At 42.2% G+C, this 13,521-nt stretch overlaps 1 protein-coding gene across 8 annotated transcripts in view; it reads right to left on the reverse strand.

The window, feature by feature from the left end:
* Positions 1-623: 623 nt before the first annotated feature.
* Positions 624-13,521, reverse strand: part of DOCK10 (dedicator of cytokinesis 10) — a gene marked incomplete at its 5' end in the record, with an annotated part of 279,536 nt that continues 266,638 nt past the window's right edge. For 7 of the 8 annotated variants that reach the window (XM_079924879.1, XM_079924877.1, XM_079924875.1 and 4 more), the window contains 6 exons: positions 624-1,730; positions 6,000-6,138; positions 6,315-6,415; positions 8,371-8,561; positions 9,790-10,000; positions 11,853-11,999. In XM_079924879.1, coding sequence (XP_079781005.1) covers positions 1,584-1,730; positions 6,000-6,138; positions 6,315-6,415; positions 8,371-8,561; positions 9,790-10,000; positions 11,853-11,999 — 936 coding nt within the window. In that variant the 3' untranslated portion in view covers positions 624-1,583. Of the gene's footprint in view, positions 1,731-4,644; positions 4,721-5,999; positions 6,139-6,314; positions 6,416-8,370; positions 8,562-9,789; positions 10,001-11,852; positions 12,000-13,521 lie in introns of all 8 variants that reach the window. The other variant, XM_079924874.1, reaches the window with a different exon arrangement.

Below are 13,521 nucleotides of genomic sequence, written 5' to 3' on the forward strand. Positions count from 1 at the left end.
CAACCATGTCTGCATCAGGCGAAGGGCTGGGGCAGAACCACTTACTGGCTTTTAAATATCTGCCTGAAAGTGACACATGTCACTTGGGCTCACATTTCAATGGCTAAAATATGGTCAAGTCTAACTTCAGAAGAGGCAGGAAAGTGCAATACCACCACAAATTTATAAAATATACAGATGGAATGTTTGTGAAAAGTCCTAATAATTATCACAAGCCTCAAATTCTGATTCATTAAATCTTCTCCAAATCAGTCAAGTTATCTCCTGGGACTTGAAATCCCTGGCCTGTCTAGTTGCCCTTAGGAGGAACTGTCCAGATGAGGTTCAAGTCCTTTTCCTGATTTCTTGCTAAGGCATCATAGGTGGTGAGTAGTATGGTCTGAAAGGATACATGCACCCCAATGTTCTGCAGCACTGTTTACAACAGCCAAGACATGGAAGCAACCTAAATGTCCATTGACAAAAGAATGGATAAAGAAGATGTGGTACATATATACAATGGAATATTACTCAGCTGTTAAAAAGAATGAAATAATGCCATTTGCAGCAACATGGATGGACCTAGATATTATCATACTGAGTGAAGTAAGTCAGAGAAAGAGAAATATCATATGATAGTGCTTATAGTGGAATCTAAAAAACATGATACAAATGAACTTATTTATAAAACAGAAATAGGCTTAGACAACGAACTATGGTTACCTGTGGGGAGAAGGTTGGGGAGGAGGGATAGTTAGGGAGTTTGGGCTTGACATGTACACACTGCTATATTTAAAATGGATAACCAACAAAGACCTACTGTATACCACAGGGAACTCTGTTTAATATTCTCTAATAACCTAATTGGGAAAAGAATTTGAAAAAGAATAAAACAAAAACAAAAACCCCCAAAATGAAACAAACAGAAAACGTTGTGAGGAGGATTGCATTCAGCAGAGGCCCAGTCCCATGATCCACTTTTAGTAGCAACTTGCCCACTCTTCAAGAGGAAACCAAATGCAAAGTAACTGTATTTTTTATTTCTATTAACAACAAAAGGCTTCCATAATTTCACATCTCATTGCTTTTAAGAGCACATATATTACAAATAAAGAAACTCCACAAACTTTAAAGATTAGTATTTATCAACATTTTTGTACACATACACAAATATTTTAATATAATGGTATCTGAAATGTTATTCATATAGTTTTAGCACTGTCATAAGTATTAACTAAAAAGTTTTTTAAATTTGGTAAAAACCATATATTTTACAATCTTCTATTTACATCTGAAATATGCTCAAATGTTAAAAAACATTCACTTTGACCTTTAAAATATGTGTACGAGGACTGGGTATGGAACATAATGTAGCCGATAGCAAACTTACAGTCGGCTTTTGAGCTACACATTCATTGGAATTTCATAGCAAATATTCAGCTTGGCTTGATCGACGCTGCTCAAAGAAAAAGGATGTAAGAAATGTGCAAATCTGGAGGCTGCAAAATTCTCAAGCTAGCGAGGTAAAAACAAAAAATATGAACACCATAAAAACTTCAAATAAATTAAACGTATCTTTCTCTTCCCCGAGATTAGCTGCAAATTCAGAGTTCTCTTGGAGGCGTGTCTGACGTTGCAGACTCTCCCTCAAACTTCTGCACTGGGTGAGACAGAGAGGGAGCCGCCTTGTTAATTACTCGAGTGCAAGTTTGCTCCACTCCTCGCTTTGATGGGCCGTCCTGGTACGTAATCTTGGGACAGGACAAAACATATGTGACAAAACAAAATGATGACAGAGAAGTCTGTGTTAATATCTCCAAACACAAAATTAAACCCAGAACAGTGATTTTTTAAAATTCCCTACAGGAAATCTGCAAATGTTGAAAAATGCACTTATCAAAGCAGATCTGAAGAATTTTTTCCCAGCCCATGTCTCAGCCATGTTGACCAGATTTAAAGTAGCTTTCTGATACTCTTCAACTCTCATATATATATATATATATATATATATATATATATATATATACACATATATATATATTTATTTATTTTTTTTTGCGGTACACGGGCCTCTCACTGTTGTGGCCTCTCCTGTTGCGGAGCACAGGCTCCGGACGCGCAGGCTCAGTGGCCATGGCTCACGGGCCCAGCCGCTCCGCGGCACATGGGATCATCCCGGACCGGGGCATGAACCCGCGTCCCCTGCATCGGCAGGCGGACTCTCAACCACTGCGCCACCAGGGAAGCTCCAGATATATATTTGTAAATGTCTGAATGAACCTTATGAATGTGTTTGAGTAATTCTGGAATTTTATTTTATTTGCAAAGTTTGTAAACTGTATGGGCAAAATCTGCCCCCAAAGGGAAACAGCTGAAGCCTCATTTAAATGTTTGCATTAATGGAACTATAATACAAGGAAAAAATATACCTTGACCTGATTTTACTTTTGAAAATAATGTTAATACGCCTAAATCATACTTTCCTGTCAGATCTGTTCAAATAATGATATGTGAACACAGTAACAATCACAGAAACCCCAGGCACCTCTAAAATCTCTGTGCAGAAGAGACTTAATTAATATTTAAAATTCTTGGTTATGACAATTTTCCCACTAACTTCCTGCATTACCATGCTTTAGCTCTACTACTCTTATGGGATGGAATGGTCGCTCTGTCCCCACCCAAGCACCTGGCATCCATGTATCCTATACTACCAATAAGTTCTCCTTTTGATCAATGTCTCAAGTTCTGCTTAAATAAATTGGCCAACAATGTATCAAAAGAAATTCTAAAAGCAACATGCCTTTGGATCTCGCCTGCTTGGCACTTTAACAGAGTAGATGTGTTCCTTTCCCTGTATTTTATATTTGATATCCATTACCAGCATTGATTTCACTATGCTGTCATCCTTCTAAATGTTGAAACAGACTCCGAATCAGCATCTTACGCTTCATCCAATAGTTACATGTATTACTTTGGCCTCCATCAAAGGAGGCTTTTATGGATTTTGGCTGTTTATAAAATAGTGTGGCATTCTGACTGCCTGTACAGGTAATCACTGCCTGCCTGTCACTTTAGCAGCTGAGGCTGTTCCATCGCCACATCTCCATTTTACACACTAGCATCCACTTAATCCGGCTTCATCTCTCTCCTTATACTGAAGGTTCTTTCACTAAGTAGTGGCTTCAGTCTTAGCCTTTTAGCTAAGACTTTTCTGGACACTCTTGGAGTGAACTGCATAATCAATTCTGTTTCTGTTTTTCTATTTCTATGTTTGTCTATCCATTCTAACTCTGTTTCTGTGTTTTAAAAGTTTTATGGTAGAATTTCTCTCTTCTACTGTTATTATATATGTACCTGTTTCCAGAATATGTGGATGAGTATCTAGGTATGTAAAGGTATTCATACATTAAAGGTGATGGTTCATTCATGCATTACAGGGTTATGCTAAAATTTGACTACCCTTCCCTCTGCTAGAGTTCAAACCCAAACATTATGGTCAAATGCTTTATTAAAAAATTGAGAAAAGAAGCAAACAAATTTTTTTTGTTATAAATCTGAACTGAGATAAATACCCAGTTTTTAAAAAATACTTTGGACTTTAAGGACCCCTATCCTTTGCTAGCTATTTCTGACATTACAACCAACTCAAAACACTTATCAATGGTTGTCATGAAAATAGCTTATTTTGCTGTAGATGACTTAGAGTTTTGCTACGGTTAATTTAAATTTATGATTGATAATCGTCAATTAAGTAGTTAATTTAGAATATCCTCTACAGAGTTAGAAGTTAATATTTTGTCCTCATTTTAATCTAAGGTGGAAATGTGGAATGGCCACATAATAGAGTAAATCGTTTTTAAGGAAAACTTTTTTTTTTGTGTGTGTGTGGTACGCGGCCTCTCACTGTTGTGGCCTCTCCCGTTGCGGAGCACAGGCTCCGGACGTGCAGGCTTAGTGGCCATGGCTCACGGGCCCAGCCGCTCCGCGGCATGTGGGATCTTCCCGGACTGGGGCACGAACCCGTGTCCCCTGCATCGGCAGGCGGACTCCCAACCACTGCGCCACCGGGGAAGCCCGGAAAACTTTTTTTTTTAGGATCGTGAATGTTGTAGTCATGTGCCATACATGAAAACCTATGTGACAAATCCCCATAGAAGCTCGGGACCAGGAGAAAGTCTGTCTTTCCTGCCAACAGATATATTTCTTTTACTAAATAACAGGACCCGTGTAATGCATAAGTTTCTTTTCTTTGCATCAGTTTCTACAAAGCACAGAGTCACATTTTGCTTCTCTTAGCGAAGGTTTTCTGGAAAAGAAATTATTTTTCTCTCCTCTTAATCACCTGGTCCTTGTCTTTGTAATGTTGTTTTAGCACTTGGAGGTATAATGAATCTTTGTTTTGGATACAAATGAGCTCAAAAGTATTTCAGAAGTTGACAGAATATACGTTTTCCTTTTAAAAGCTAAGTTGTTAACTTTAGCTTTTTCATTTCAGTAGGCTTTTTAATTTTCATACTGACCTACCTTGAAATAGAAATAAAGTTGTTCTAATTAAGTAAACATCTAGAGAACACTAGTCACTATGGGGGCGTCTGGGAAAAATGAAGAGGTAGACCAGAAGGCCACAAAGGACAGAGTAGACATAAGGAAAGAAAAACATACCGCTTTTGCTTACAGTACTGAGGGAAATACTAGACACAGAGGAACAGAAGCTGTATAAACATGGACCACGACAGAGCTGCCAGGAAAAAAAGAGAAAAGCATTTTTGCCCAAAGTTTCAAGGTCAGATGCAATTTACAGTTGGAAACAAGCATTTCTTTGCCACCTAGTCCCCCTTTCAGATCCACTGTTTATTCTTTTTGTTTCATTCTCCGATTTATGATTTCCCATGCTGTTAAGGCGTTGTTCCTGAGTATTTAATTCCCATTACCCCTGAAAAATTCCAAACCAATACTTCCACTAGCAATCCTATCCAGGGAGATTGTTTTCTTTGCAACGTAAGTCAATTAACCATTTCTTTCTCTAACTGCTATGGAGAATTTAAAATGCGGGTAGAAGATGGAAAAGAAGAAAAATAAACATATGGGAAATGCAATTGAATAAAAGATGCTTATGACACATTTCATGTTTTGTTATAGTGCTAGGCCATTTAAGGAAAGGAAAGGGAACTAATATTTAGTGAATGGCTACTGTGCATGAAGCAGTATTGGGAGGTTAACTCAAGTTCTCCCCCTCAATTGTTCTGGAAAGAACACATCTAACTCCTTGAGGGGACCATGGGTGATGAGATGTCCAGGTAGAGTGTGAGGGTTGACGGACGCTGGGAAGCGGGCCAAAAAAAGCAGAACTTGGCTTTCGGTCGCTCGATTCTCAGTATCCCCAAAAGTATTGTGATTATTGAATGTCCACATTTTGTGCACAGTCTTACAGAACATACTGAATACATGTCAGGAATCATGGATAACTTGCTTGTGGGGTGGGGGGTTGGCTTTTATCCCACTTCTGCATATTTTCCAGAGGTAGCCTTGACCATTAAAAGCCCAGGACCCTAGTCCTGGTGTTCTTCCTGAGTATGAATGCAGAGACCCCTAGTGGCAGAACTGTGGAACTCCACATCCCAGCCTGGGGATTGTGAGGTCCTGAATCAGGGGTGTTGGGAGTGGCAGCAAACTCTAGCTGGAATGCCACCAATGTTCTTGGTGTGTAACAGGCATCAACTGTTCTAGAAAACCAACACACATTGTTTGGATAAACATCTCTGAAAACTGTGGACAGCAACTGGGTTCTCATCTCATCTTCTTTTCCTACAGATTTTTCTCCAACCTGATCCCTCTCCTTTGAGACAGGGGATGTTGTGCATGGGGGAGAGAACAGCTCAGCAACATGGTGTTCAGGAAAGTACAGGGATTTCAGCAGCAGGAAAACAAAGAGACTCTTTCCGGTCCTTCTGGCATTGGGGATAAAATGGGCACTTTCTATGAATGGACCGCTCGGGCTGCCCCAGGGGAAGCCTCACCTGCTCACTCATGATTGCTGAGAGTTCGCTGAGCATGTCCTTATAATGGGATCTCAGTTCCTCCTGGTACTCCAGCTGGTCCTCCTTGATGAGGCGCTCATTCACATCCAGGGCCTGCCCACACACATCTGCAAACTGCCTTTAGTGACAGCAATAAGCAAATTAACAGCCAGAGAAAGTGGCAACTCGAAGTCAGCCTGCTGATACACTCGGCCACCGAGAAGAGGGTCGGTCAGGTGGCTTCCTGGGGCGTTCATTCATGACTCCCTGTCTCAAGGGATTCAAGGAAGAACAGCCCGACAAAGAAAAGCTTACCTGAAGATTGCCTTCAGAAGCTTTACTTGGTTGTCAGGGTATTTCTTTGCATTGGTTTCTTCGAGAAAAGCCCGTGCATAGGCCATCGGCCCGGCGTTAACCTATCGGGGAGGAGAGAATTGGATGAGGACGGTCCCGCCTCCTCCATGGAGCCTTCTCCAAGGCTGGAAGGAGTAGCACCCATCGTGTGGCCCCCCAGTTCTCTCACATTGCCTTGTAGTCTACTCATTTGCTATCGGTCTCATCTGCTGTCTCTCAACTGGTCAATGAGCTACTAAAAGGAGGCATCTGAATTCCACACTTCATTGTCCTCCTTCCGCAACTTCAGTCACGTGTGCACCATGTCACATTTGGCCACATCCTCATTCTGTTAGCACTGTTATTTTCTTAATAACCTTGAAAACTAGACTCACCTTGATTTACTTAAATAAATGTAACATCCGTGAAATCAAATGTTTGCTGTGCTAGTTTTTTCCCTACAAACGTTCAAGCAGACACATAGCTATTAATAAGAGACATTCCACAGTGGTCGCGATCTAGGCAGCGCCCTGGGAATCACTGCTTTATTGCATCTCCCTCGAAAGTCTGGCTGAGATTGGGGTCCAAAAGGGACTTTTTAGATTTGCTGAATGAAGGCACAGTGCCAAGTCCTCTTCACGCTCACAGGCATGCGTAGGCTCTCATTAGTGAAGGCGTCTATGTTCTTCAGGGCTTAACAGTCTTTGCATGTGACTGTGGGGCTTGGAAGGAACAAGGTGAAAGAAGAAGGAAGCCAGTGCTGTATCTGAGGCATCTTCAGATGGCTTTGTCTACCAGGTATTGCCAGTGTGGTAGAGTTGAGTACAGAGTGCTTTCCTCTGTCTCTCCAGATGCAACTCCACCTTCCTCTGCTCAGCTATGTGCTGAGGGAAGCTGTCCCGTTTGGAGTATAGCAATGGTTCTTTTACTTTCTGGCTTTTAAACATGTATTATTATTATTTTGAGTCAGCCATGGGATACAGACAAGAGGTGGGTGGGGAAGAGGAGAGCCAGATTAGTATCAGGATCAACAGTACTGAGTTTTCTTTTTGCCTCAGGCTCCCGCATAGCTCTGTGTGGCACTGTTACTGACTTGCCTTTATTTAAAATTTTAATACTTTGTTCAATATGGATTTTTGAAGTTATTTTTGATTTTTAAAAATATTGCATTAAAATATAATTTTATCTTAGTTACTGAGTGTTTTGATGCTCCCTTAATTTTATGCCCAAGGAAAATGCCTCACTCGCCTCACCCTAGTCTCAGTCCTGTCAGGGCTTATTTAGGTCCAGGGCTTCTTCCTTGCAATCCTCCAGCACAGAACATGTCTATCTGTCTGTCTGTCTGTCATCAGCTGGCTCTCCCTGCTCTCTCCCTGCTTCCACTAACTCTTCTCTCCCCTGAGTCTTCAGGTCTGGGGAGGGTGACAGCCCCTCAGTCTTACGCCCCGGTGCCTGCCCTCTTTGGTTTTCCTAAATACAGCTTGTACTTCTTTTTTTTTTTTTTTGCGGTACGTGGGCCTCTCCCGTTGCGGAGCACAGGCTCCAGACGGGCAGGCTCAGTGGCCATGGCTCACGGGCCCAGCCGCTCCAGCCGAGGAAGAAGAAATTTTGTTTCAGCTAAAGCTAAGAAAGGCTTATCTCTAGTTTTTGGCACCATCAATGGGCATTCACAAGGAAACAAAATTTTAAAGACTCAGATAAAGGTGTTGAATGGTACCACAAACAGAAAAATGTCTCTTATACCCTTTGTCAAAAAATTTCAAGGGGCATTTTTTTTTTTTTTTGCGGTACGCGGGCCTCTCACTGCCGCGGCCTCTGCCGCAGCGGAGCACAGGCTCCGGACGCACAGGGTCAGCGGCCACGGCTCACGGGCCCAGCCGCTCCGCGGCACGCGGGATCCTCCCGGACCGGGGCACGAACCCGCATCCCCTGCATCGGCAGGCGGACTCCCAACCGCTGCGCCACCAGGGAAGCCCCAAGGGGCATTTTGTACCAGGTTCCACTGGCCATGAGTATCTCAGCTCCGGGCGATGCTTACCTTCACGCTGACGCTCCCTTGGAGTTTGAGCTGCAGTCTGATCATGTCCACTTCTTCCATCGTGCAAAGCTGATTAAGCTCGGAGACTTTCTTGGACATCTCGTCAATCGCCACTTCAATGGGATTCAGTTCTGTGCTCGACTGGCTGATGACCTGGATCCTCTTCTTCACGTAGGGGAACAAGTGACTCGCTGCACAAAAGCAATACAAGAGCATTTCAAGGTTGAGGGTTAGTGAAGAGTCAAGGGTTCTCTTGAAAGGACGATCCTGTGTCTTTTCTTTGCACACAGACCATTCCATCCTGCATGTTTTCTGTGTATGTGAGTTATTTTTTCTCCTATGTTCCACGCTCTCATATACCTCTTAGGAGCCCAGCTACTTTCCCCTGGCACGTTCTCCCACGCTTCACTAGCCAACATGTCCTCATTGCCGAGGCTGGACTAGACCATACTATAGAGTCTCTAAACACTGAAAAGATGATAGCTTCCACCACAACTTGTAATTCAGATAAAAACTACACTAAATCACAATCAATCAAGAATGCTCCACTAGATACTGAATAGCATATACTATAATAGCTTTGTTCTAGTTTTTTTTTTCTGAATTATGAAAGTTCTGGAAAAGTTTACTGAAGGGGAATGTTTCCCCATAGTTTGGGTGTGGCTGCTACCCACGTATTTACTATAGAATCTAGGACTGCTCGCCTTTGAAGGTGGCTTGGGTCTCCTTCATTCAGACGCCCGCGCTCATTTTTCCCCTCAGCCTGCCCTAAGTCCCCCTCTGCTGGGTTCCCATTTCATTTCTCACGCTGGGCTCTCCTGAAATTCTTGCTTTACTTGGTTCTTTCTCCTACCAGATGGTGAGCGCCTTGAAGGCAAGAATTGTGTTTTATTTATTTGAATTGTCAGAACAATGCCCGACACCTACAGGCACTTATCGAATGTTTGTGGAATGAAGAGAAGACCAACATATAGGATAGATCTAGATAGTACTGGAAGGGATGCTGGAGGAAAACCCTCTGCATTCATTTCACAGATGAGGAACCTGAATTCCACAGTGGTTGAGAATCTTGCCCCAAAGCACACAATTCCGAGAGTGGCTAACTCTGCAGTAACTGGGGGGTAGTTTCAGGGAGAGAGGAGAGGAAAGCTCAGAGTGCCTTTCCCAAGACACCAGGACCTTCACCACTCTACGGTCTAAAGGGAAGAGGTGGGTAAAGTGACCCTGTGATAGTTTCTGTTTTGGTTGACTTGTCAAGGGTCTCTGTCTTGAAAGAAAATAAAGAAATGTTCCTGGCAAACATTTCCAAGTCAGCACACTTTGGGTACTTGTCTGCAAGATGCAAGTGTCTTGATTTCCGCGAATCCGGCCTACGCGAGGGCCCTGCGTGGGAGCACGTGCTCGGGGGCCAGCACCTACTTGTCAGGACCGTCCTCCGCTTGCACTGTTCCTCCACGCCACCGTGCTTCTTGCCTGACGGCGTGAAGGGCGTCTCAAAGACAAAGCGGTTGATGTTGTGGTGCATTTCAAAGTCTGTCTTCCGGTCCTCTATTTCCTTTTCCTCAAAGAACGGCGTGACATAGGTCACCTGGATGTAGGCGTATTTGGGGTCCAAATCCTTGGGGTTTACCTGTTTCAACACATTATGGGCAGAGAAAGAGCAGTGAGCCGTGAAGTGCTTCTGAAAGAAAGGTGGGGAACCCTGTATCCCCCCAGCTTGGCATCCTGAGCTGCCCCTCTCAGAGAAGAAAGGCCCATCACATCATGTGAGAGCTGGGTGAACGGAAAGCCCAAAAGCGTAGCTGGCTGGACTGTGGTCAAGCAGCCAGATGGTGGCAGAGGCAGCAGGGACCAGCTTGCCAAGTAGCTGGGGCTCTTTGAAACATAAGTACTTGGCTATGACGTACTATTTAACCTTTTATTTTCTTTCTCTTCTGTACTGAATATCTTCACCTTTGTGTTGAATCAAGCTTGTTGAAAGTAGAAATATATCTCTCTGTTCCTCTACGATTCAGTCGTGTACCTAGACTGGGACCATCAGCTGTGGGCTTGTCCTGTGAAAGGAGGTTCCTGGTCTGTTTAGCAGATTAACTGATGACCTATCGCACGACTGCAAATATTTTTATTTTCGATTTCTCGAACTCCTTCTCTAATCTGCAATAAGTCATTCTATGTAATTTTTAAAACTAACTCAGCTTTGGTGAATAGGCTTGACAAACAGCAAGGAAGACAGGCTTGGGGTCTCCCCCACACAGCCAGGCAATGGCTCTTGCTTTCCTTCAAGGAGGGAGAGATGAGCCTCGGCCTCTTTGCTAATGATTCCTTGAAGAATTTTCAGGCTTCTTCCAACTTTCTCCATCCGTTCACCCACCCACTGTTTATCCAATTCCAGAGATTGGAGGAAGCTCATGAATTTATTTGTAATGCCGCAGATAATGGCACTGTAAGATGGGTGTAACTGTAACCATTTCACAGATTAAAACATGGAGACTCCGAGTGACCACCCAGCTTCTCCAAGATGCATCGCCAGCTGATGAGTGGCAGCATGGCGGGATGAAGACAACAGTTGTCCTGACACCAAAATTGGCACTTCTCTCACTGCTAGGAATTGTTTCTACTTTCCATGTAGAAGGGCGACCATGACCGCGGTTCTAGCTCTGTCCCTCTTTATGGGGAAGAGGTTTGTACCTTTCAAGCTAAGAATGATGAACACATTTTAACAATTTCTGTCCAGATCCAGCAAATCTAATCTCATGCCCAGACCCCTCCAAATACTAGCATTGCAAAAGAGGGAAAGGAAAAAAAAGACCTTTTCTGGGCCTAGTAGAGGTCAATACAGTTGGGTGCAAACCAGCTTTTCTAGTTCCACCTCTGCCACACTCTTCTATACAATCTATGTTTCAAAGACCTGCCGTTCTCTAAACACACCTCTCCCTTGAATTCCTCCTGTCACTGCATGTGCTGGCTTTTAGAACGCTTCCAGAGAACACCTTCTCACCCTACAATCCCCAGCTCAAACATCACTCTCTCTGTGAAGCATCGCCTAACCAAGAATGAGCTGTTCAGGGAGGCCCCAGCCCCAAGCTTTCCCTGTGTGACTTGGACGAAAGCTCCTCCAGGAAGACCTTCATGACTAAATAAATACTTTTTTGCTCTTTCCTCCCAGTCCACCATTGGGCCCAATTACTTTAACCCTTTGGTTGCTACTCAAATGCGAACAACCTATGGGAGTGATTTAGGGTTTAGTAAGTTGTTTCTAAGGTTACCTAAAAGTGACTCAAATAAACATGTACAAGGTTTTTGACACTCCCCTCCCCAGTCACCAATCCATCGACCAATAAACAACCGAAACGCTCAAAATAGTTTAGGTAGTTTACTTTGCAAATTCAGGCAGAAATTTAAAACATGAATGAATGTAGTTAAGAGAGAAAAAAAAATGTAGTTAGTTCTTTGCAGTTGCATGAATCTTGATGTTCCCCTACCTTATTGGAGTCCTGGATTATCTTCACATTGTCCGCTCCGAATTTATCTGCGTAGAGCTTGAGCAGTCTTTGGGAAATCTCGGAGAGACCTGTCAGCTTAGGCTCTTTATAAATATACTCTTTACCTTCTTCTTCTTCAAAAAAACCCTATGAAAGACATACAGCGAACCGCCAAGTTTATTAGAGAACTCCAACTGCAAATAAGGAGCAAAACAAAAAACATTTACTTAAATATTATAGCCAGTATTTTGGTTGTCATCCAAGCCATAGATTAGCACCCTATAAAATTCAAATTCAGAGAAAAATCGAGTGAAGGAAACAAAGTATCATGTTAGAATCAGTCATTAGTGTAAATACTGCCTAGTCAGGCCAAAGAGCCTCATGAAGCAAATTACACGTATTTTTTCTCTATTAGAAGAAATCATTGGTAATACCTGCTTGCATATATTTTAGGGGAAGAATGCCCTCATGTGGTAGCCTGGTGTAGAACACAAAGTCTGGAGTACTTTTTGGTATTTTTCAACGGTATTTTTCAAAGAGCAGTATCATTTTTAAGAAAGTCTTGGAAACCAGGATAGGAAATATTAATGCTATAGGGCAGATAAAGGTATCTAAATGGGTTGATATGCCTCCCACATCATCTTAGATGAAAAGCCATAACAGAAATTACATGTGCTATGCTCGCAAGTACTGTTATTTTTAATATTTCATCAGGGGTCTGATGCAACTTGGCTATGTGCAATTTTGTCCTTCAATTTACTTTACTAATAGATCCCTTACGTTCTTGAAAAGCTAGACCTTATGAGTGAAAGTAGTAAAGTAACCATGTTATCATTTTTATATCATAGGAGCAAGTAGGTTTTAACCTCTGTTAATTTATTTACCTGGTTTGAAACAGGGGGAAGGGAAGATTCCATTGCGGATAATTGAGGCAATCTTTATAATTCCTTCTCACTGAAGAGACACAGAGGCATTTTTCCTTTGGAATAAATGTGACCTCAGAATATTGGAGTAAGTTTGCAGTTTAAGAACCCAAGTGTCTCTGGTATCTTCTGACTGCAGAGTTTACCTTAAGGAAATGACTTCTGAGGGCTGAGTAAAGATACTGAAGGTCATAAAAATATCTTACCTATACATTTTTAAAAATTATTTTTGGCTATTTAAAAACTACTCATTATGTGTAAAAAAACATGGGTAAAATGTTCCAATGCTGTTTTTTTTTTCATGGCTAATGTGAGGCAATCTAAGAATAATGATAACAGCTCACATCTGTATGGTTCTTCATACTTGTAAAGCACTTTCATCCATGTAAGTCTGCCCATCATGAACAGTATACTTTGTATCATAATTGGGCTATAACTGAAGGCAAGGAATAAGGCACATTCACCAGCACAGTTCTTGTTCAGCAGGTAATTGCTTGTTTCCTTGTGTTTCCCTAATTGACTTTGGGCTTTTTTAAGGCAGGAAAGTATCTTGTTCAGCACTGCATGTCCAGTATTTAACATAGTGCCTGGTCTCTAGAGAGACATCACTGTACATTAGTTGAATGAATAAACAGATGAATAAGATAGCTCTCAGAGGGCTACATCTTAAAAGGATATATTTGTACCAAATATAACTGGAAAAGATTCCATTGCTTTTAATACAGATGTTTTTATGGAACAAATTT

The sequence above is a fragment of the Stenella coeruleoalba genome (genome assembly GCF_951394435.1).
Source record: "Stenella coeruleoalba genome assembly, chromosome: 6".
In the NCBI taxonomy this organism is placed as follows: Eukaryota; Metazoa; Chordata; class Mammalia; order Artiodactyla; family Delphinidae; genus Stenella; species Stenella coeruleoalba.